Genomic DNA, 22709 nt, shown 5'->3' with positions numbered 1-22709 from the left:
CCTTGTAATGAAATATTTTTTACACTTTCCAAAACTTAACTCCTTTTGGTCAAATTTTTAAAGAACTTAATTTATACCAGAGCTCATTCTTTAATGAATCACTGTATAACCAGCTAACAGTATTTAATCCTAAATTATATCCTTGTTCTAGATCACATTCTTGCTTCTCAATACCTTTCACCTTTTTTTGTTACATTTTTGAGTTAAAGAAATATGAGCTTGAGAATCAATAATAAAATTAAGTAACAGAATATAGTATCTGATAAAAAGAGAATAATGAGACCTTAATATTTTAGAGTTAAAATCTGATTCAGAAATTACAAAATTATAGATCAAAAGGCTACAGTTATCTACATAATTTAGATAAACACAGAAGCCGGGAGGAAGAATTAGAAATGTGTCATAGGCACACCTTGGAAAACATGGGAAGGCAACATAGGAGAAAACTGTCAGCAAGACCAAATAGATGAGGCTCTCAATATGTCTATCCCCCAGAACTTAAAAGTAATGAGGTATGAGATATAAGACAAGGAGAAATATATAGGATGCTATTGGAGGTGATTCATGAAACCTGCTCATGTAGGATTCTTTTTTTTTTTAATTTTATTTATTTATTTGAGAGAGAAAGAGAGACAGAAAGAGCACGTGTGGGAGCGAGGGGAGGAGCAGAGGGAGAGGGACAAGCAGACTCAGGCTGAGTGCGGGGCTTGATCTCACAATCCCGAGATCATGACCTGAGCCAAAACCAAGAGTTGGTCGCTTAGCCAACTGAGCTACCCAGGTGCCCCCTGCTTATATAGGATTCTAAGAGGAGGAGCCAAGAGAGGGCTCCTTGATAATGTCAAGGTTAAATCTTGCTTAGAAATTCAGCTATCACTTACAAAGACAAGGACTGTTGTTAAGTGCTTTCCATTAATTTTCTCATTTAATCTTCACAATATCCCTATGGGGTAAGTACTATCATTACTCCAATTTTATAGATGAAGAAACTGAGACAAGATAGTTAATTTGCTAAGTGTCACATGGAATTGAAGGGTGAAGGTAGGATTGAAAACTAGATTGATCCTGGTAACAATTCATTGTCATTTTATCAGCCTCCCCTTTTCTATAGGTTCTTACAACTGCTCAAAGTCAAGTTGTTTAGCAGGCTAATAAAAATGGGTGCAGAGATCACTTCTTTCCTTCTCATTGGGCATCCTGGGACTCGGATGTACAGTTGTCTCCCGAGCAGCCTCAGTGCGTTATTAGCCTGGGCTAAAGGACATCCTCTAACTTTGCAGCCTCATCTCCCATTATTCCCCTACAGAAATCTTATTTTCTGGACAATTCGAACTCTTCATTCTTCTCCAAACAAGGATTGACCATTTTCATATCAGTATCCGCATGTTATTGCCATCCCTTTCAAATGCAATGTTGGCTGTTGATCTCTGGCTATTGAAATACTGACAATTCTTTAATCCAGTTCAAAAGGTCCCTCCTCAATGCCATCTCTCATCCTCCCAGATAGACATGATTTCTTCCCTATGTGAGGTTTCAGAGAACTCACTCTTTATCACTCTCATGGCAATGGCCCACATGCTGCCTTTTATTAGACTAATGTTTGATTTTCCCTAGAGAGTTCATGTTTGCAACCATATTTTATCTTTTTTGGCAACTAACATAGTACTTTGTGCATTATTCAAGGCGGCTAGATATCTGTGAATGATTGAATCAATATTATAACATTTCAACAATAATCTAGTGTGTGCATTTGTATATGTGTGTAAGTGTATGGTGATGATAACAACCTTGATCCCACACATTTGAACTTGCACTTTTGAAGAAAACATGGCAATTTCAGAAGCCCTATTATTTGTTTATTGAACCTAAATAAAATTAAATTAAATTAAACCCACAATTGAGTAACATGTTTTTAAAAAGAAGTAGTGAGGCCTTGTTTAGATTTCTCTTAATCCACCTCTATGGGAATTTGGCTTATAAAAATAATAGGCAAAATAAGTATATTTAGAAAATAATTTATAAAGCAGCTCATTGTTTGCCTATCTTAGGTGTAAAGGACTAGTTACTTTTCTCTAGAGTGATTAGTAATCATTTATTCCAGAGCCAGTTGCTTTTCTGAAAAATAGACGTTAAGTATAAAAGTCTCAGGATGTATTAGGTGCAGAGTGTGGGCAGGTGGATGTGAAAATGGGGCAGAAAATAAATTCCAGAAAAACAAAAAGATATGCAGAAGCCTGGGATTGACCAAGTATTTGGGAAGAACCCAAGCTTACCGACACAACAGAACATAGCCATCAGTGAAAATGGAGACAAATTAGAATTTTCAGAAGTAAGAAAGCCAAGAACAAACTGGACTAAAAAAGGATAAGCAGAGTTCAGATGGTGCCCATAAAACTCAATTAAGACAGAAGAAGTCATCTGTGGTGAAGAAGCTTTGGGAACAGCGTCAGGCACAAGACAAGCAAAAGGTTAGGGAATATACATACTTGTACCAGAAAACAAGGCAAATGAGAGTACCAGGCACTAGGTAAGCAGCCAAGACAGCATCAATGACAAGCAAACCTCAAAAATGAAGCAACTCCTAACTCAGGCCAAGAAACCTTTTAAATACTTCCTACTCCTGAGTGTGGCCAGTTCGGACTCCAAGTGAATTACATTGGGTGGATGGTAAACAGATTAAAGGGACCAGGGAAGGGGCAGCAGTGATTGTAGTACTGAACACGGGACTTGCACAGGGGAGGCTGTGTTGCTTAGAGACATTACAGTCCATTAGGTGGTTTTGAATGGCAGTTCCATTATTTCTTAGTCTGTAAAATTGGAAAATTATTTTGCCTCCCCCAGTCTAAATCTCTCCATGAACAAAAGGAGGTGATAATGTTTCCTATCTCACATTGTTAAAAGAGGTAGTCTTCATTAATCATTTAGGCATGTAGTAATCATCCAAATATTAACTATCATTGGTTATAAATATTGTTGAGTTAATTTATTAAATCTTAGCTCTGAAATTTAATATATCTATTATTAATTTCAATTTCAGTTTGTGCATACAGTCTGTCAGGATTATGATGGACTCACTGGGATCCCCTAAATATTTGTGTGCAAATTCCTTAAGAACTGCAGAATTAACACAGGGTATGGCTTTGTTGTCACCGACTGATATTTTCACTCTGAAAACAGAAAAGTTACAAACTTTTCTGCTCTAAAAGCTATTCCATAAAATTATTCTAGTTCCTTTAGTGATAATTAAATATATATCCACTAAGGCAACTCTTGCATTATATTAGTCAAACGGAGATTTTCTTTCCTAAAATGGCTGAACACACTGTTTTGGTTCTACCAAAGCACAAAACACAAAACCACAGTCTAAGACTCAAATCCTGAGTGGTGTGGAATACTGCAAATAAAATCGCTGCCAGGCCAACTTTTTGTTTGATGTAGCCAATCTTCTTCTCTTCCAAATGACTTCACAATTCACTACCTCTTTTTAAAAAAGGATGAAAAGCACTGGTAACTTTCCCTGCTGACCTGAAATGTCCATAACTCAGAGCCATGATAATGAGAAACAGGAAAGAGGAGACTCACTACAAGAAGCTATAACTCCACAATAATATTGAACAGCTTTTTTATCATTGTTTTTTTGATCTAGTATTGATGTAAGGTAATAGGCCCACAAAAACGATCTGAACGCCCAACAGCTACATGATAGGGATAAAGGCATGTTTTTCTTTTTCAGTCATAAGCTACTTAAATTTATGCCCAATAGTTTTGGAACGCAAATGATTAATTTTATGCACTACTACTAAAAGTAGCACTTGAATTATCTCAGGCCCTTTTTAAAAAAAAAAATCAACTTGAAACAGTGACTTTCATATTAAAAGCCCAATGCTTAATCTTAAATACTACGCCATTATTATATGTGTATTTCTGTATTATTTTTCAGGACTCCAAGAATCAAAATGACAATTCAATTTGTGAAGTTCATGTATTTGATACGTGTGCCATTCGTGAGCAGATGGGAGAGCAGCAACCACTGACATGCTGAATGCATGTGGGTAGGTAATGATGTCTCATTTCATCTTTACAACTAACTTAACAGGTAGGTACTATTAAAGTCAGGCAGAAAACCCAGTCTCTCTCCAAAGCCCATTCTCTTAACCACTGTGTAAATTCTGAGGAAAATTTTCGGGTTTTTTTTTTGTTTGTTTGTTGGCTTTTAATCCTAATAGTGACAACTACAACCATCACTGCAACTGTGATTTCCATGGGCCTTTGGCAGTTACACCCTGTATCTGCTAGGATATATAACCATTGTTTTATGTGGACAGACAAGGTCTAACCAAACTTTGTGAGCTAAGGTAATCAGAATTCTAACGGTGAATAAGGAGATTGTTAAGGCATAACAGATGCATGCACGGCACTAATGTTAGTATTAAGTTATTTGGCAACTTAATGATCAAGGTTACAGTAAGGAAACAATTGAGTTTATGTTAATGGCTCCATCAGAACGATGACCAGGATAAAAGCTGAGAGAGCCATTGTTGTAGAAAAGGTCATAGAGAGTGAAGATCTTGAATAGGAGTGAAGATAAAACAAAATTCAGTTCAAGGAATGAAGGATTAAATACAAAACTTTTGTTAGGATGTTTCCTATTCCAATGCAAGTCACTCCAGGACAGAGAGCCCTAAACTTTACATGGTTTTTCACTAGTCAAAAGAGATAACCTGGAAAATCCAGAAACTAAAAAGATTATCAAGAAGGCAGTAAATAAGCAAAGAAATGTGTACACTGTTTAGATTTTCTTACAGTCTTGGAGAGGGGTGAGGGTGTCATTCCACTTTTGCTGGGAAAAATTACTCAGACTAATTCGTTCTTCCTCTAGAGCTAGACAACTCTAGAAGAATGTTGGGTAAATATAAAATATCTGGGCAGGGAAGAGGGAGAAGCAGAGCTAGAAAATGTCGGGAATTTGAAATACTGTACTTGTATATTTCTTAGAAACAAGAATTATGTATCAAGTGATCCTCTTCATTTGGGCCCTACTTTTCTAAAAGGTTTCCTTGTGTTTTAACTCTGCTGGTAGATTCAGATATCCTCCACCCAGAGATTCCAATCTTATTTCCAAGGCACTTCTCTTAATAACCTCAGAGTTTAGTCATGGTCAAATACATTTTGCTCTGCCCTAGTCAGATTCTACTGTGGTCTTTGTGGCCATTTCCAGCTTTGTTGATTCTACCCCAAGGGCATAATCACCAAGAACGCACAGTGTTCAGACAGCCCAAGGGCAAGGGGATCATAAAAAGATCCTAAGAGGAAAAAAATTAGTTTATATGAAACAAAATATTAAGCTTACAGGGCCATTATATTCATTTAAAGAATTAAGATAGAGCTAAAATGTTTTATATTACTTTATTCTAAAAAAAAAATGCATTTTCTTATAGTTCTTAACTTTTGTTTAAAAAAAACAGCTGAGGCATGAAAATCATCATACATAAATGAAAATGCAATTTAACAAAATGTCATATTTTATAAGTTTAACTGATGTAAATGTTTGAATTATCTGTTAAAATTAAGCTGCCAGGTTCCTTTTCATACAAAGCAAGCTCTGTTTTATATGATGTGTTACCACACTATGTAGAAAAATATATTTTTTTTTTTTAAGAAACAGGAGATGGAGAGACAAAGAAGGAGGGAGAACCAAACTTCTTGAGTAATCTGACGATAGTTGCTATGCACATGCTGTATCCTTCATGTGATTGACATTGATTTGTAATTAGTACTTTATTTTATACACTGAGGAATCATTGCTAGTAAATTTTTTTTTTTTAAAGCAAAAGCACAATCTGCTACCTTTGCTATCATTAACATCTCCAAATTATGGTCTAGGGCCAAAGTCTAATTTCTGGCCTCCAGATGTTAATACTTAGGAATTTTGTGTCATCCAACTCCCGTTAGGAAAATGTTTGGCAATAGATGATATACCAGTGAAGCCTATAGTCTCTGATGTCAGATAACCTGGGTTCAAATATCCAGGCTCGGCCCCTCCATAGATCTGTGATCCTGGTCAAGTTACTTAGATTTGCTACACCTCCATTTCCTTATCTATCTAATGGAGATCATTATAATATCTTCCTCTTAGGATTGCTCTGAGAGTTTAACAAGATAATGCACATACAAGGTTTTATCACAGTGCATGGCACATAGAAAGCACTTGGTAAATACTTACTACCGTTATTATATTAATAATCTGAAACGCTAACTCTAATTTGCCCATTCTGACAGATATTTCCACTCAGTTGTTTCAAAGTTCTTAGCATGGAAAAAAAATGAACGTGTCTATCAGAGCTGGGATGCTTACAGCCAACATCCAGAGTTATCTTGCCAGCAGCTCTTCCAGCATCATTGACAGCTACACACATATAATCACCAGCATCCAGGTCTTGAGTTTCTTGAATCTTCAAAAGCCCCAAGAGAGGGTCAATAAGGAGGAATGTTGAGGGCCTCAGCTCAAGATCCCCTACGTCAAAACAAAGAGAGAACATTAACTAAAGTATTTACATAGTTTACTCTGGTACTGGTTTGATTTCAAAACTGCTGAAGAAAACGGACTGTGAAGTTCTTAAAATACAACATAGACACTTAACCAATGTTTATGCAAAGAAAGAATGAAGTGTTTCTTGGCACTAAGCTGATTTATTAGTCTGTATAAATCTATGGGCTGACCGAGAGCCAAAAATCTGGCCCCAAATATTTTCTACTGTATATGTACCTAAATAAGAATGAACTCTTCAAAGATGCACCAGGGGGCTGGGAAAGGATGGTAGCTGCCACCATGGCTGTGTTAGGTAAGATGGGAATGGGAAGATGAAGGTTGAAGAAAGGTTTCTACCATCTTTGTGGCAGGATGAATTCCAGTTATCCAGGAAGTGCTTTAGGAGACTATGGTGTTCTTAGTTCGGTCAATGACCAGTGTTTTGGTTTGCTGAATGCTATCAGTTAGATGGTATCTTGGGAGAGGTACAGGCTACCTGCGAGGCTTCTGAGGATGTCTAGCAAAGAAGCAACTGCAGCTATCTGGAGAGGATGCGGAAGAGCTTGTTGGTAGCAGGGGAAAAATGGACAAGAAATTTCTTGACAATGGCCAGAGAGAAGTGTTTTGTATCAATCTCTCAGGATACCTTTACTAAATCTGTATTATTCGTCCAAGTTCTTTAAGTTGAGTTATGAGTTTCTGGAAGAGGCAGGTAGGGAATAAATGGGTGGAGGATGAAACCATGCACTGAGTTTGACCTCAGTGTGAGGCTAGAATGACACCAGAAAAATTAGTGTCTGAGTTACCTGTGTATGCTGTGTGTCCCCGCAGCACCTCAAATCTCCTGGGAACCATTTCTTTCTGAAGGCAGGCAATGCCTCAACTAATCTGTAAGTTAAGCAGTTAGTCTCTCCTTATGTTTCTCCTCCTTCAGGGTGACACCTCTCTTAAGAATGAAATTAACCATGATGGCCAATTTCATAAAAAAAATACCCAGTACTGGATGTTTAATATTTGGTGTCCATAGCTTTTTGTTTTTGTTAAAGGGTAATATTGAACTTTTTGTGGGGGTCCTAAAATCTTCCTGGAAGTTTGAAGGCCATTGCTCTAAGGGGTTCATAGCATGCCCAGATGTCAAGTCTTAAAAAACTGCTCTCCAAAATGTCACATACTAGCCTAGCCATGTGCCCTGAAGACCACAGTAGTAATTCTCTTAGCTTCTAACACAAAAAAAAAGAGAGAGAGAAAACTCCAGAACTAGTAATTCTCTAGTATACTATAAAAATCACCAATCAACAGACTCAGGGCAACAAACAGACAATTCTCTTTTTGTTTTTATAATTTTGGGAGCAGAAGGGGTCAAAGGAGCCATAAATTTGAAAACAAAAAAAATTACATTAGCAACCGTCAGTGCCAAAAATAAAGTATTTTTCAGTATTCCAATATTTAAAACCCAAATCATCCTTTTAAGCTTGCTACTACATACCAAGTGAGAATAAGAGAAACAACCAAAGCTGTGTCTATGTGCCTCTGGGAAATTTTCATAAATAAAAGCAGATGATGTTGACATAAACTTTCCTCCCACTAAGGGAGAATGCGATGTGACCTAGCTGTTCATCAAGTATTAGAATGTTTGGACTAAAATGCATTTAGAATTTTGGAATTTACTTCTCTCCTATTTCTTTTGTGTATGTCAAAGGACACAAGAGGATAAAATCAAAACCTTTTAGCTAGTAGCTTTTATCAAAATAAAAATGTTTAAAGAATAGCAGCAATGAAACAAAATATAAATTGGAAAACACTGGTTTAGTCAAGTTTGCATTCTGAACACATTTTGATAATCTCTCCTTTCTTCATTTTGACTGAAAAATTAGTCACCAAATTATTTAGAAACCATAGAGAAATATAGAATTTTGAGATGGAAGTGAAATAGGGATTAATTATTTTTAATATTAGATAAGATTAAAAGAATGGTATAAATAGTAAAATATACAAACTTTCCTGACAATCTATGCTAGAATTTAACATCATTACCACTGAAGAGGGTTCTCTTTATGCTGTAGTTTAAATTCAATTCTGGTCTCTGTGGATGTAAGATGAACAAACAGAGAGATCATTATCCCTGGCATGAGATCCTTTCAAATAGCTGATGGTAATTAGTGGTTCTCAAAAATGTTTGTCTCAAGACCCTTTTATACTTTTAGAAATTACTGGGGACTTTAATGAGGTTTTGTTCATATGAACTATATTTATTTGTATTTAGCATTTTAGAAATGAAACTGAAAAAATTTTAAATGTATGCATTTATTTTATAACAAACTCATAATATTTTAACATAATGAACATATTTTATGAGGAAATAATTATATTTCCAAAAACAAGAGAAATTTAGTGAGAAGAGTGGCGTTTCACATTTTTGCAAATTTCTAGAATGTCTAGCTTAATAGAAGACAGCTGAGTGCTCATCTTTGCTTCCGCATTATGTAGCCTCCAAAAACTCCACTATATACCCATGAGACAATGAATGTGATAAAGACAAATAGTATCTTGGTATAATTAGGAAAATAATTTTGATCTGGATTCCCTGAAAAGAATTATGAAGAACCCCCAGGGATTCCTGACTACACTTTAAGAAACACCAATCTAAATTTAAAAATCCAATTTATTTTACCAGAAATATCCTTTATGCAACATTTTAATAGTGTCCCCGATTCTTTTTTGAACCCACTGTATGTTGCTTATTTCTAAAAATGAAAAATCCAAAATTTTGATGGGTATTTGTACTTATGGAATTCCTTTTCTCTGATGGTCTGAACGGAATACAATTTATTAATGGATAGTGGTTGCCTGGGGTTTGGAGCAAAGGAAATGAGGAACTGTTGTTTAAATTGCACAAGGTAAGTTCTAGAGATCTGCTGTGCAACAAAGTGCCTACAGTTAACAATACTGTATTGTACACTTAAACATTTTTTTTAAGATTTTATTTATTTGAGAGAGAGAGAGAATGAGAGAGAGAGAAAGCACATGAGGGGGGGACGGTCAGAGGGAGAAGCAGACCCCCCGCCGAGCAGGGAGCCCGATGCGGGACTCAATCCAGGGACTCCAGGATCATGACCCGAGCCGAAGGCAGCCGCCCAACCAACTGAGCCACCCAGGCACCCTTAAACATTTGTTAAGAAGATAGATTCCATGTGTTCTTACAATCAATCAATCAATCAATCAATCACCACCTACTTCATTCAATCAGAATTGTCAAAAAAAAGGGTATGAGGAAAAAGTTACCCTTCTGGTTAAGGTGAGGTCTCTTCTTTACCCCTTGGTTTCCATAGGTAGAATTTTCGTAACCTTCCTATTGTCTCATCCCTAGCAGAGGTGTAAAGGAAAAACCAGCTGCCTCCTCCCCCTTTCTTTCTGGAGCCAATCTGCATGTAGAAGAGATTATCCTCTAGTTCTGTTCTTGATGATCCAGACTCTGCATATGCAATAAATTGCTTGCCTGGGATAGGTAGGGCAGTAGGTTGGCCTGATTGTGGGGTTTATGACTGCTCTGCATATTGTTGATGAACATTGGAGCATGTCCTCCAATATGGTCTGCCGGTGTTTAATGCCCACATTCTAGCTCTGTGGCTTCATAACTTGGACAGAGAAATGGGATATTATTTACTGGGTCTGTTGAACCCCAACATCTATGTTTGAGAGAACTAACAGGTAGTCAATTCTAGAATCTTCCATATGATGGCTACATGGCTCCCTAACTCCTCCTTACCTTCCAAGCCATTTATGAGACCCAGGCTAACATGAAGACTACATTTAATTCAGAAAAGTAGCCTCAATTTTAAAAATGAAAGACTTTCTGTGTGACTCTGCTATCTATGGGCAGAGAAGTCAGCAGGTTATATTACTTTTTTTAATTTTTATTTTTAACATAAACTACTGACTTTTAAAAAAGAGAAATACTGCTTCTAAAACACATTTTTTCTGGATTTATTTATGATGTGAGTTTGACATTGATTATTTCATTTGTAATTCAAAGATTTAAGTATTTTAAATAAGTAAAATTAGTGTATGTTACCTGAAATAAACCTAATTAAGAAGCAAATCTAGAAATGCTTTTCTTATCACAGAAAACATGAAGACTCAAAATCATTTAACATGGAAAACCATGAAAATGGCATTATCTCCTAGTTTTCCTGTTTTTGATTTGTATTATTTAAAAGTGTTTGTTTTCTACATAAAGCCTTTCTTTTTCACCTCATGTTCCCCAAGAGTTTGAACCCGAGGTGAATTCATAATTTTGTGATTATGACATCAACCCGTTGCTATGGGGATGTCTGTGATTTAACAAACAGAATCATAACAATAGTTCTTTGTACTGTTTAGCATTTTTCATCTGAAGATTAAAAAGTATTTTGCAAACAGCATCTCAATAATCCTAGCAACCTCCCTTTTAGAGTGTTTGCGGGAATTTTTCTTGCTCATAGATTGGAAGAACTGAGACAGAAACAGAAGCGGGATGTTTTACACAGATATCTACTGTCAGCATCTGAGCCTGGACCAGGACCCAAGTGTATTTTCACTAAGACAAACAGCACAGTAATTACTGTTATTTTATTATAGAATCACAAAGGTGTAATCTTTATGTTACAAATGCAAGCAGACAATTTCCACGCTTGATAAAAGCATCTACCATGTGCGATGAAGCCAACCACACAACACATTTGTCTTTCATTTACCTGTAAGTTTGAATGTGATGTCTTTTTTGAGGACTTTGTACAAAGTGTCCTTGAGAATCTAGAAAACTTTCTAATAGTGACAGCCATTATCTCTAAGAAAAATGAACCGAAATCAGGAAAGTCATCTTAAACATTAACAGCGTATTCTTGGACCATTTTCTACAGGAAACAATCCTAAACTAACAAAGAGAATGTTCAGCTGGATTAGCAAAGGCGAACTTTTCCTGCTTTGATTTTCATGGTCCTATAATCCACACCAGATGTCAAATCCTGAAATTTAGAGTTCAGAATTTTGAACTATTGTCTCTAGTGAGATCATAAACACATTTTATGGGGCTGCTAAGTCACACATCAAAACAAAATTTTAACAAATCATCGTTTTAAAAGAGAAAACAAAACTAAGTGAACCAGACATGAACATACTTAAGAAATGTACCTTTGAACCATTTAACTTGAGGCGGAGGAATACCAGAGGTTTTACATTCCATAACTGTTGTATCTCCAAGAGCAACCAAGAGCTCACTCTGAACTACGATCAACTTTGGGGCTTCTGAAAAAAACAAACAAGCAAATGGTTAATGTCTGGCCCAATGCGAAATGCACCTTGTTTATAATTACACTAAATGAACCAGTTTAACAAAATCCACTAGTGTTTACGTGCTTGTAGCTATTTCAATGTTTATAAACAGAAAGAGACTCTTCTAATGCAAGTGTACATGGATGTGTGTGATGAGAAGATCATTTATTAAGGTCAAATATATATATATTAGGCAAAAATAATTCTGATAAAAGAGTCAAAAATTTAGGATAGAAACAGAAAGGTCCTTATAAAAAAAGATATATAAAGAAAGAAAAATCTGGGCGCCTGGGTGGCTCAGTTGGTTAAGCAACTGCCTTCGGCTCAGGTCATGATCCTGGAGTCCCTGGATCGAGTCCCACATCGGGCTCCCTGCTCTGCAGGGAGTCTGCTTCTCCCTCTGACCCTCCTCCCTCTCATGCTCTCTGTCTCTCATTCTCTCTCTCTCAAATAAATAAATAAAATCTTTAAAAAAAAAAAAAAGAAAGAAAGAAAAATCTTAGAAATCTGAACACATCTTATAGAAATAACAAGTAATATAAAGGAACAGAGAGAAGACTGATAGTAATAAAAATATCAAAAGAGCTATGATGGTAAGACTAATTTGGCTAGATTAAGACTTGAGGATAATGTAATTACAGGTTAATTTGTTGTAACATTTTCTGCATGATTTTAAGGATATTCATGGTTAACTACAGAGAGAGTTGCAGTCTAAGGCTAAAAGTTTCATCTATAAAAAGTAGAGTCTCCATTCCCTTTTTCCCTTTGATGCTAAATACAAACATTCTCTAAGTTTCTTTCCTCCCTTGCTTAATGCTTTCATTCACTCATACATACATTTTTCTCTGAACTGGGCATGTTAGGACTTTCTAATTTTAATTGAGGTAGTTTTAAACAAAGCTAAGAGTTAACTTCTCAAAGATCATGTTAATCCTCTGCTAGAAAAGCTCTGGTGATTTTATTTCATGATTCTCTAGTTTGGCTTTCAAAAATCATAAACTGGTGCAGAGCTTTCTTTTTTAACTTATCCTCCATAACGTTTCCTTTCCTATCACAAGGTACGAAGCTATGCTGGTAGTCCAAAACAGCCCCTACTCTCTCCTATCTTCCTGCTTTTGCAAAAGCCTGAAATGCCCTTTGCCCTAGTTCTTTGAATCCCACTCATTCCTCCAGACTGAGTTTAAATCCTGTCTCCTTTGAGAAATCTTTACAAATTCCCCAGTCAGAATTAATCTTCCTCTCTGCCAACCCTCACTGTAGTACTTGTCTGTCTGCTGTCTTACATTTCTTTATGTATAGCCACTCCCATTACACAAGTTCTCAAAAAGTAAGGACTTCATAACATACATTTTTTATTTTATATTCCACACTTTAGTATTTTTAGATACTCTGGGTGATTAATAAGGTAAATAAGTGGGTCAACTATTTTGGCTTGTGAATGAAACAAAATTCATTTCACAATTCAGAATCTCTTTCCACCCCCCTTTCTGCATTCCCACTGCCTATTTCCTCTCCAATCTTCCAAACTTACTCACCATGTGCCTTCATTTCTGTCAATGAGACCATTTCTTTCCAGGCTTTCAGAGTCAATATTTATGACACTTTTGCTACCTCCCTCATATGTACACACCAACTACAATTCTCAATTTTTATTTTAGCTTTCTTCCTCTCTTCCACTTCCAGTTTCACTACCTTACCATGAATGGCAGGGTGGATCATTAGCCATTAATTATTCACAATTTACAAACACATTGAGCATGTAATGCCCTTGTCCTTTATTTGTTTAAAAAAAAAACAAATTAAAAGAAATATTCTATTATATTGGAATATATGGAATATATTATATTAAAATAGATTACAATCCTATTTTAGAATCTATTATAATCATTATGTTATGGAATATTATAGAATGATTATCATGAAATGCATCTTCAATAAATGTTTATGTTTGGAGGTGAAAAACTAAAGATGAAAAGTGAAAATAATATGTAGGTAGGATAAATGACAGAAATGTTATAAACATTTAATCATAATAGAAATATTATAAAGTTTTGAATATAAGTGAAAAATATAAAATGGAAGTTGAGGTAAACTAGAAAGGATATAGAATTTACTAATATGTAAGCAAAATATTGCAAACAACAGAAAAAACACGGAAGGACAGAACTCTGTGGACCATCTGGGACTCTACCACAATCTGTAAGCCTCCTGGAGTTTTGTTGACTAATGAAGCTATCTACTCCCTGAACTTTTAACTTAAATTAGTTACAGTATTTCCTTTAATCAATGTGTGAAATGAATAATAAATTATAAGACTGGGTAAAACTCATTCCTAATATTAATTTTCAGAAAAGTACTTTTAAATTGCTTGATATGATACTCATCCTATTTCCACTGCCTTTTTTTTTTATACTTTTTTTAAAAATTTTTTTATTGTTATGTTAATCCCCATACATTACATCATTAGTTTTAGATATAGTGTTCCATGATTCATTGTTTGTGCATAACACCCAGTGCTCCATGCAGAACGTGCCCTCCTCAATACCCATCACCAGGCTAACCCATCCTCCCACCCCCCTCCACTGCCTTTTAAACTGATTATACTTGCCAATGTATCTGAGGGTAGAAGTCTGTTTGTCCATTCCAGCTGAATTACTTGCCAGGCAACCATAGATCCCTGCATCTTTGGGAACTGCATTTTTGATAATTAAGGTACCTTCTGAGGTCATCCTATACCTAGGGATGAAAAGAAAAATTGAAAATACCCCAATAATAGTATGAAGAAACTATAGGATCTTCCTTACAAATATCTTCAAATATCTTAGACATATTTTTGGTGCTGACTGTAGAAATTATTAATGTTGTCATTTTATAAACAGAAATGTAGTAATGGTAGTAGTAGTAGCAGTAGTAATAATAGTAATAGTAGTAGTAGTAGTAGTAGTAGTAATAGTAATAGTAGTAGTAGTAATAATAATAGTAATAGTAGTAGTAGTAATAATAGATCCCATGTATCCAGTACTTGCTCTGTGCCAAGGACTGCTCCAGAAATTTTACATAATATTTTAAATACTCATAACAACCCAATGAGTTAGATACTATTATCATCTCTGTTGTGTGGATGAGCAAAGGAATTATGTAACTTGCCCAAAGGCAGTTAGTAAATGGAAGAAGTGGAATTTGCAACCAGGCAATCACACTCTGTGTGAATTGTTATGCTAAAAGTTCCACCAAATGCAAACCTGAGAGACGGCGATACCTCCTGTCACGCAGAAAGTCAGTGGTGAGTCTAGGAATAGAATCTGGCCCTAAGCCCTCATCCTCCTCAAAACCCAGAGCATTGGAAGTTCAATAGCTGGAAACTTCCTTGTTTGTGTTCCACATGTTCATTACACTCTTTGCGCATGAGAGGATTCACTGTCTTTTGAAGTCATCCAGCAGATAAAATACATCTCAATCTAGTACGGCAAAAGTGAATAGGAATTGCAAAGAAATGTCTGCACACATTTTAATTAGAGCTACTGTTCTGTCCTTTGCCTCTTCTCTCTCCTGTTAAATCCCAGGACCATATTTTTAATAGATTCATGAAAACTACACATTACCCCACAGAAAGTTTACTATCCTCATTTCAATTATTCAAGGTAAACCAAGTGTTATGGTGTCATGTTTGCGACACCAAGTATTGTGAAGCTCTTAGGCCCAGCTATTAAATGCAAGACTGAAGAACATCAAACTCTGTCAATTCATCATTTATTATTTTATGGCCATTTCCTGGCCTATTTAGAAAATCTAAAGCTGTGGATTTTGGTCAAAGCTCCCTTAACCTTAGGGATTTAGTCACATTAGTTTTGTCCAACTTTTGATTGGTTTTTCATCAACACTTCACTCAGTAAAAACAAAGAACATGATACAAACCCAGTACCTGTGTGAACCCATGATAAACATATCATTAATGGTCCAGGTGATCTTTGGTTTGGGATAACCTGTTGCAGAACACCTGATGGAGACCTCATATCCTCCTGTGAATGACTGATTCTTGGGCATCACAGTGACTTTGGGTGGTTCTGCAAATAGAAAGAAACATATATAGTGAAGCGGCAACTTACCTTGATGTTAGGAGCTTTCTGTGTTAGCAGATTTGTAGGCTTCTCACCACACCATTATTTTATTTTATTTTATTTTATTTTATTTTATTTTATTTATTTTATTATTATTTTATTTTATTTTGTACTTCCAAGAATTCATTTATAAAAACAACCAAGTTGCAGTAGGGCTCGGGAGATTTCTTCCCCAAAGCTGACAGGAGTTGCAGACTCTGCTCCCCTGTTCCCTATGGCCCAGGCTGCACAAGACTGGGAGTCTTGGTCCCTCCAGAGCCCCTCTTTTCCCTGAGAGCCTGATGCATGCTGTGGCCAGGACCCAGGAGCCTGCCTCTACCCTGCAGGTTCAGGGTGGAGGGCCTTACTTCTGGCCATTTACCCTGATACCTTGCAGCTCAGACCAGCTCTGTCAGACCATCTGAGCCCCAGGCCTACTCCTACTTCCAGAACCTGGATGCATGAGAGTGGATGAGGCCCTGCCCTCAGGGCTTGGGAAGGGTCTGGCTAACTCTCCTCTGGGGGACATCAGGGGACTGGATCTGAGGCCAGTGCCAGGAGGGGCTGAATGAAAGCCAGGGGAGCTACAGGAGCAAGACACAGTGATATTTGGCAGCTGGGGCAGGGGAATGGGGGAAGGGGTTTCCTCTGTCCATTCTCTAGCCAGGTCCTGCCTCCCAGCCATCCAGCCCCACAGTCCTGCTCTGCCCCATGGCCTTGGTTACAAGACTGGCCTTGCAGTAACTCCATTCTCCTGGAGTGTCTTGGACATGTGGAAGAAGGTGGTCCTCATAGCCTGGGGACATCAGTCATTGTGAGGCCACTGGTGGGGATGGCATCCACCATCTCCACCTGGAATGTTCCTGAGAGGAAGAACTCCCTTTTGGGGTCATAGAAAGAGAAGAAGGTGGGGTACACCACAGAAATGGTGGGCACCTAGACCTGAATTGCGAGGTAAAAGCATCTTTCTTGAAAGGTAGCAGGTCCGAATTGTCCTTCTGCAAATCCTCAGGGTAGATCCACATTTTGAGGTTCTCGTTGACCATGTGCTGGCCCATGTCAGACATCACAGTCACAGTTTGTCCTGGAGCACTGCCAGTTGATAAAGATGTCCCCGAGACACATGATCAGGTCTACAGGCCCCACGAAGAGAACTCCTGCTTGGTGATCCACACACAGCACTTGTAGAGGGCCTCCAAGAGGCCCATCATGTTCAGGACACTCTGGTGGTTAGAAATGATGACACAAGGATGGTTCACTTCCAGGTTCTGGTGGCCCTCTGTCTCAGCATGAAGGGCCTATATGTACTTGAAGAACTGGACAAACCAACTGACGATATTCATGTTCTCCACCATCTGAGTGTGTTACTGCAATAGGTCTTAGTGGAGAACGTGAAACAGAGCACTCAGTACAAGGTGATATTGGCTTAGAACTTGGCCATGCAGCTCAGCCGTATGAGCAGCAGCATGGTGGTCAATCACGGCAAGAGCTCCATGGCCAGGGCAGCACTGGGACCACATACCTGCAGAAGCACCCTGGTAGACCCAACTGTGCTGGCCTCAAGCCCCCTCCCTGGACTCTGGCCCAGAAAGAGCTCTTTAGATGACCTTTATCAGGGATCTAACCCAATTCGTACAGGGAAGGAACCAAAGGAATTTGATTTATTTATTTTTTTAGCATTTTATTTTTATTTATTTTTAATTTAAATTCAATTAATTACATATCATGTATTATTAGTTTCAGAGGTAGAGTTCAGTGATTCATTAGTCTTATATAACACCCAGTGCTCATTATATCCTGTGCCCTCCTTAATGTCTATCACCCAGTTACCTCTTCCCCCCTACCCCAATCCCCTCCAGCAACCCTCAATTTATTTCCTATGATTAAGAGTCTCTTATGGTTTGTCTCTCTCTCTGATATCATCTTGTTTTATTTTTCCTTCCCTTCCCCTATGCTCCTCTGTTTTGTTTCTTAAATTCCACATGAGTGATATCATATGATAATTGTCTTTCTCTGATTGACTTATTTCGCTTAGCATCATACTCTCTAGTTCTATCCACCTCACTGCAAATGGCAAGATTTCATTTTTTGATGACTGAGTAATATTCCATTGTGTGTGTGTGTGTGTGTGTGTGTGTGTGTGTGTGTGTGTATCACATTTTCTTTATCCATCTACTTTATCTAAGTAATATTCCAGTGTGTGTGTGTGTGTATATATATATGTATATACACATACATACAACATCTTCTTTATCCACCCATCTATGGACATCTGGGTTCTTTCTATAGTTTGGCTATTGTGGACATTGCTGCTATTAATGTTGGGGTGCAGGTCTTCGGATCACTACATTTGTATCTTTGGGGTAAATACCTAGTAGTGCAATTGCTGGGTCATAGGGTAGCTCTATTTTCAACTTTTTGAGGAACCTCCATACTGTTTTCCAGAGTGGCTGTACCAGCTTGCATTCCCACCAACAGTTTAGGAGGGTTCCCCTTTCTCCACATCCTTGCCAACATCTGTTGTTTCTTGATGTGCTAATTTTAGCCATTCTGACTGGTGTGAGGTGGTATCTCATTGTGGTTTTGATTTGTATTTCCCTGATGCCAAGTGATATGGAGCATTTTTTCATGTGTCTGTTGGCCATTTGGATGTCTTCTTTGGAGAAATGTCTGTTCGTGTCTTCTGCCCATTTCTTGATTTGATTATTTGTTCTTTGGGTGTTGAGTTTGATAAGTTCTTTATAGATTTTGGATACTAACCCTTTATCTGATAAGACATTTGCAAATATCTTCTCCCATTCTGTCAGCTGTCTTTTGATTTTGTCAACTGTTTCCTTTGCTGTGCAAAAGCTTTTTATCTTGATGAAGTCCCAATAGTTCATTTTTGCCTTTGTTACCCTTGCCTTTGGAGACATGTCTAGCAAGAAGTTGCTGCAGCCGAGATCACAGAGGTTGCTGCCTGTGTTCTCCTCTAGGATTTTGATGGATTCCTGTCTCACATTTAGGCCTTTCAACCATTTTGAGACTATTTTTGTGTATGGTGTAAGAAGATGGTCTGGCTTCATTCTTCTGCATGTGGCTGTCCAATTTTCCCAACACCGTTTGTTGAAGAGACTGTCTTTTTCCATTGGATATTCTTTCCCGCTTTGTCAAAGACTAGTTGACCATGGAGTTGAGGGTCCATCTTGGGGTTCTCTATTCTGTTCCATTGGTCTATGTATCTGTTTTTGTGCCAGTACCATACTGTCTGGATGATGACAGCTTTGTAACAGAGCTTGAAGTCTGGAATTGTGATGCCACCAACTTTGGTTTTCTTTGGATCCAAAGAAATTTTAAAGCAGGGGAAGTAACTCCTCTTTGAGAGTAAAATGAATTTGATCCTAATGTCATGTTTCTGTGCTCCACTGGTTACCAGGTAACCCCTTCCTATTTTGCTCCCACCAACTGACCACTGGCTTCTGTCTGCTAAGCTGGAACTCTGGTATAAACCTGTTTTCCAGAAAAGTCTATAGATAGGGCCTTTTGAGTCTTTCTATATAGTGAACACAGGTTTGGAGCCACAACTTGTCCTGACTGCTGCCTGCTTTGTTTGAACTGCTCTTTCTTTTCTTTTCTTTTCTTTTCAGTTTTTTCTTTCTTTCTTTCTTTCTTTCTTTCTTTCTTTCTTTCTTTCTTTCTTTCTTAGATTATAAATTTGTTGAGGTAAAAACAAGGTCTTTCATATTATTCTGTATTCCATTACTTCCTACAGTACTTAACATCCCTTATATTTTATACAGTGACTTTTAACAATGGACACTTAAAACTGTTGATGGAATACAGTTCATTCCTAAACTGTAACTTGGCTCTAAGAATTTTTATCCTGGCACCGCTCAAGGTCTTGCTATATTGATCATTTGTCTCAGCCCATGGATTCACAGAACTTAATGGGAAATATCAATTATTCAAAGTTCCTATTGCATGCATTCCACTTCTATGGTAAAAAAATAGACTTTTGAAAATGAAATATTAAATCAGGAAGTTATTGTCAAAAAGGATACAAAAATTCCCTGGGATAACTGGAATGTTGATATATCTGGTCTTATCAATTCCACATTTTACATCTAGATCACTACAGAGTAAGTATTAATCTTCAAAGAAAGTACTATCAAAGAAATAATTTTCTTAGTGTAAATATTCCCCACTCAAAAAGATAAATGAAAATAAATTCACTTTCACAGTGTTTGAAATAGATGTTACAAGTATTAACAAAAATAAATAAATTTAATAATGTGGTTCTTGCACAATTATGATGTTCCAGGCTCAGTGCTAACCTGTAGGGATACAATGATGAGCCAAACAGACATAGTGTCAACTTTCCATCTAACTGGGTTTTTAATATAAATGAAATCCAGAAATTCACTTAGTTAGATCTGTATATATTTATGATATATCTTTACTATGTTAGTCTCCAAATTGTGGCTTAATTTCACTAAGAAAAATTAGTCTGAGGAATCCTGATATATTTGAAGGAGATACAAGTGGTACTGCTGGACTGGGCAGCTAAACAACTGAACAAAACTAATTAATGCCTAATTGCTAGCAGCTTAACGATCACCTCCCCTTTTTTCCTGTTTACATTGTGTTTTTCAAATTATGATTGTCTTTGAAGTTAATGTTTAAAGGGTTTTTCCTGCCTGTGGACTTGGTTGATAGTTTCATTATTCCATGGATTCTTCTTGGTGAACATAGGGCTACAGAAATGCAGGGGGTCAAGGGCAGACTGGCCATGGCCAACAGTTCAAATTGTGATTGCATCTGGAGTCCATCAATTCTGAAATGCCAGAGGACTACAAATGCTGTGGGAGTGGTGCAGATAATCTTTAGGGGATGAGGAAAAAAGGAACACTTTTTCTCTTTGGAATTTATTGAAAACCCACATTTATTCAGTCCCACTTTCTGAAAATAAAATGTTTCTTATGTCTAGCTCATTTTAACCCAGGATTGCTGCAAAGATTCAGTAGTTCTTGGGATTTTTGTCTAAACATGGTGCTTTCCAATGAAGTCTGACAGAATTGGCCTGGCATCTTGCCCAGCAAGAATTCCACTGGTAGGCTCTGTAGTTTATGTACCAATGTAAAAATAAATGGCAGTTACTCTAACCAGAATGCAGAGAGCTAAGAGGTCATTTCTCAAAAAAAGCCTGGATATAGGGTGCTGCTCAGGGTCATGAAATCAGTCTGTGTGCATACACACAGATGGGATGACATCATCTCACAGAAGGTGAGAAATTTACCATTGTTCTGGAAAGAGTATTTCCGCTGACAATAAGAAAATCAGAAAGGACATGAACAAATATGGAAGCAAAATTAGATTTCTGCCAAATAACAGTTGAATAAAGATGGTCAGAATGATTCGGGCTTCACTTGATTAGGTTAAATAAGGATGCAATAGACCTCACTATAATTATCTCAAGGGTTAGAATTTTTAATTTCCTAGAAAAAAGTTTTGATAAAGTGGTTTTAATGGAGCAAGAACAAGTTTAAAAACCTTAGTTCAACTCCATCAAAGTCTAGAGTCAAATTTTAGGATTTGGGGAGAAGTAATCCATTCTTAGTTGGTTTTTAATCTCATTTTACCACCACGACCCATCACCATTATTATCACCATCATCACCATTATCATCACCACCACCATCATCAACCATCATCATAATCATAAATAACAAGTTGCTTTTCATTAGCCAAAGCAATGGAAACATGGCACTCCATTAGTATTAAGGCATTAATTCATTCTTTATATTTTAATCATAACAAAAGCAAAATATGTGAGTTTTTATAATTTCTCACCAATGATTTAAAGAGTTACATATAGATTATGATACTAAAAATAAAAAATAAACGCTACTTTAAAATTTAGGTGTCTTAACACACTATGAATGGTAAGGCTGGCAAAATGAATTTTAAGTGGCCATGAAAACAGCCATTGCTCTGTCTGCAAAGACTGCAGAAGATAAAATCTTGCCTAACTCTTGCAAATCTTGCAAATGTCATCTTCATACTCACAGGCATATCTCCTGTTGGTGGTCAGCTGGGTCTGATTTGTTGCTATTATGCCTCTGGTAGGACATTCTCAAAAAGACCTAAAGGACTTTCTCTTCAAGATGATTTAATTATTATCAATAAATTAATCAGATAATGGTAATGCTTTGAATTACCTAAGCAACAATTTAAAATATTTTTCGCCACTGGTATATTTACAGTACTTGGGCAAATTTGTGTTTTCATCCTTTCTCATAACAAACATTCATTGAGTACCTAAGATTTTCAGATACTTTATAACCACAAAGAACTCAAAGAGTGTTGTATACAAAACCAAATTATGTACAATTAGGGACTAAATCTCTTTCTGGTAGTTAGTTCTTAAAATAGGAAGGTAGGTAAAATTATTGAGTGTCTGATATATGCTAGGTATTTAACTCTAGACCTATCATTTCTTTCCCACAAAAAACTCTATGAAATGTCACTGCCATTTTACAGAGAAAGCACTTAATAAGCCTTAAAATAGTTAAATAATCGATGATGTCTGGTCTATACCTTAATAGGGATGATAACTCACAGGATTTTTGCAGATTAGCTATATATGTATTATCTAGGCATTTACAAATGAAACTTGATCACAATTCTCATACTTGCATATTTAGATTACACATCCTACTAATAAATAATACTAAATATATCTTATTTGATTCTTCTGAAATTTGAGATGTTTCTAGATACTCAAAATTTATCAGA

General features: G+C 36.8%; 1 protein-coding gene across 1 annotated transcript in view; it reads right to left on the bottom strand.

The window, feature by feature from the left end:
• HMCN1 (hemicentin 1) overlaps positions 1-22709 on the bottom strand; it is a 487946-nt gene that overhangs the window by 223646 nt on the left and 241591 nt on the right. Inside the window, exons 12-15 of the mRNA XM_032393157.1 lie at positions 15762-15903; positions 14448-14575; positions 11699-11812; positions 6356-6514 (exon numbers count right to left, since the gene is read on the bottom strand). Of these exons, the coding sequence (XP_032249048.1) occupies positions 6356-6514; positions 11699-11812; positions 14448-14575; positions 15762-15903 (543 nt within the window). The remainder of the gene's footprint in view (positions 1-6355; positions 6515-11698; positions 11813-14447; positions 14576-15761; positions 15904-22709) is intronic.

The sequence above is a fragment of the Phoca vitulina genome, unplaced genomic scaffold (assembly GCF_004348235.1).
Source record: "Phoca vitulina isolate PV1807 unplaced genomic scaffold, GSC_HSeal_1.0 scaffold71, whole genome shotgun sequence".
Classification (NCBI taxonomy): domain Eukaryota; kingdom Metazoa; phylum Chordata; class Mammalia; order Carnivora; family Phocidae; genus Phoca; species Phoca vitulina.
This window is presented reverse-complemented; position numbering and strand designations above follow the sequence as displayed.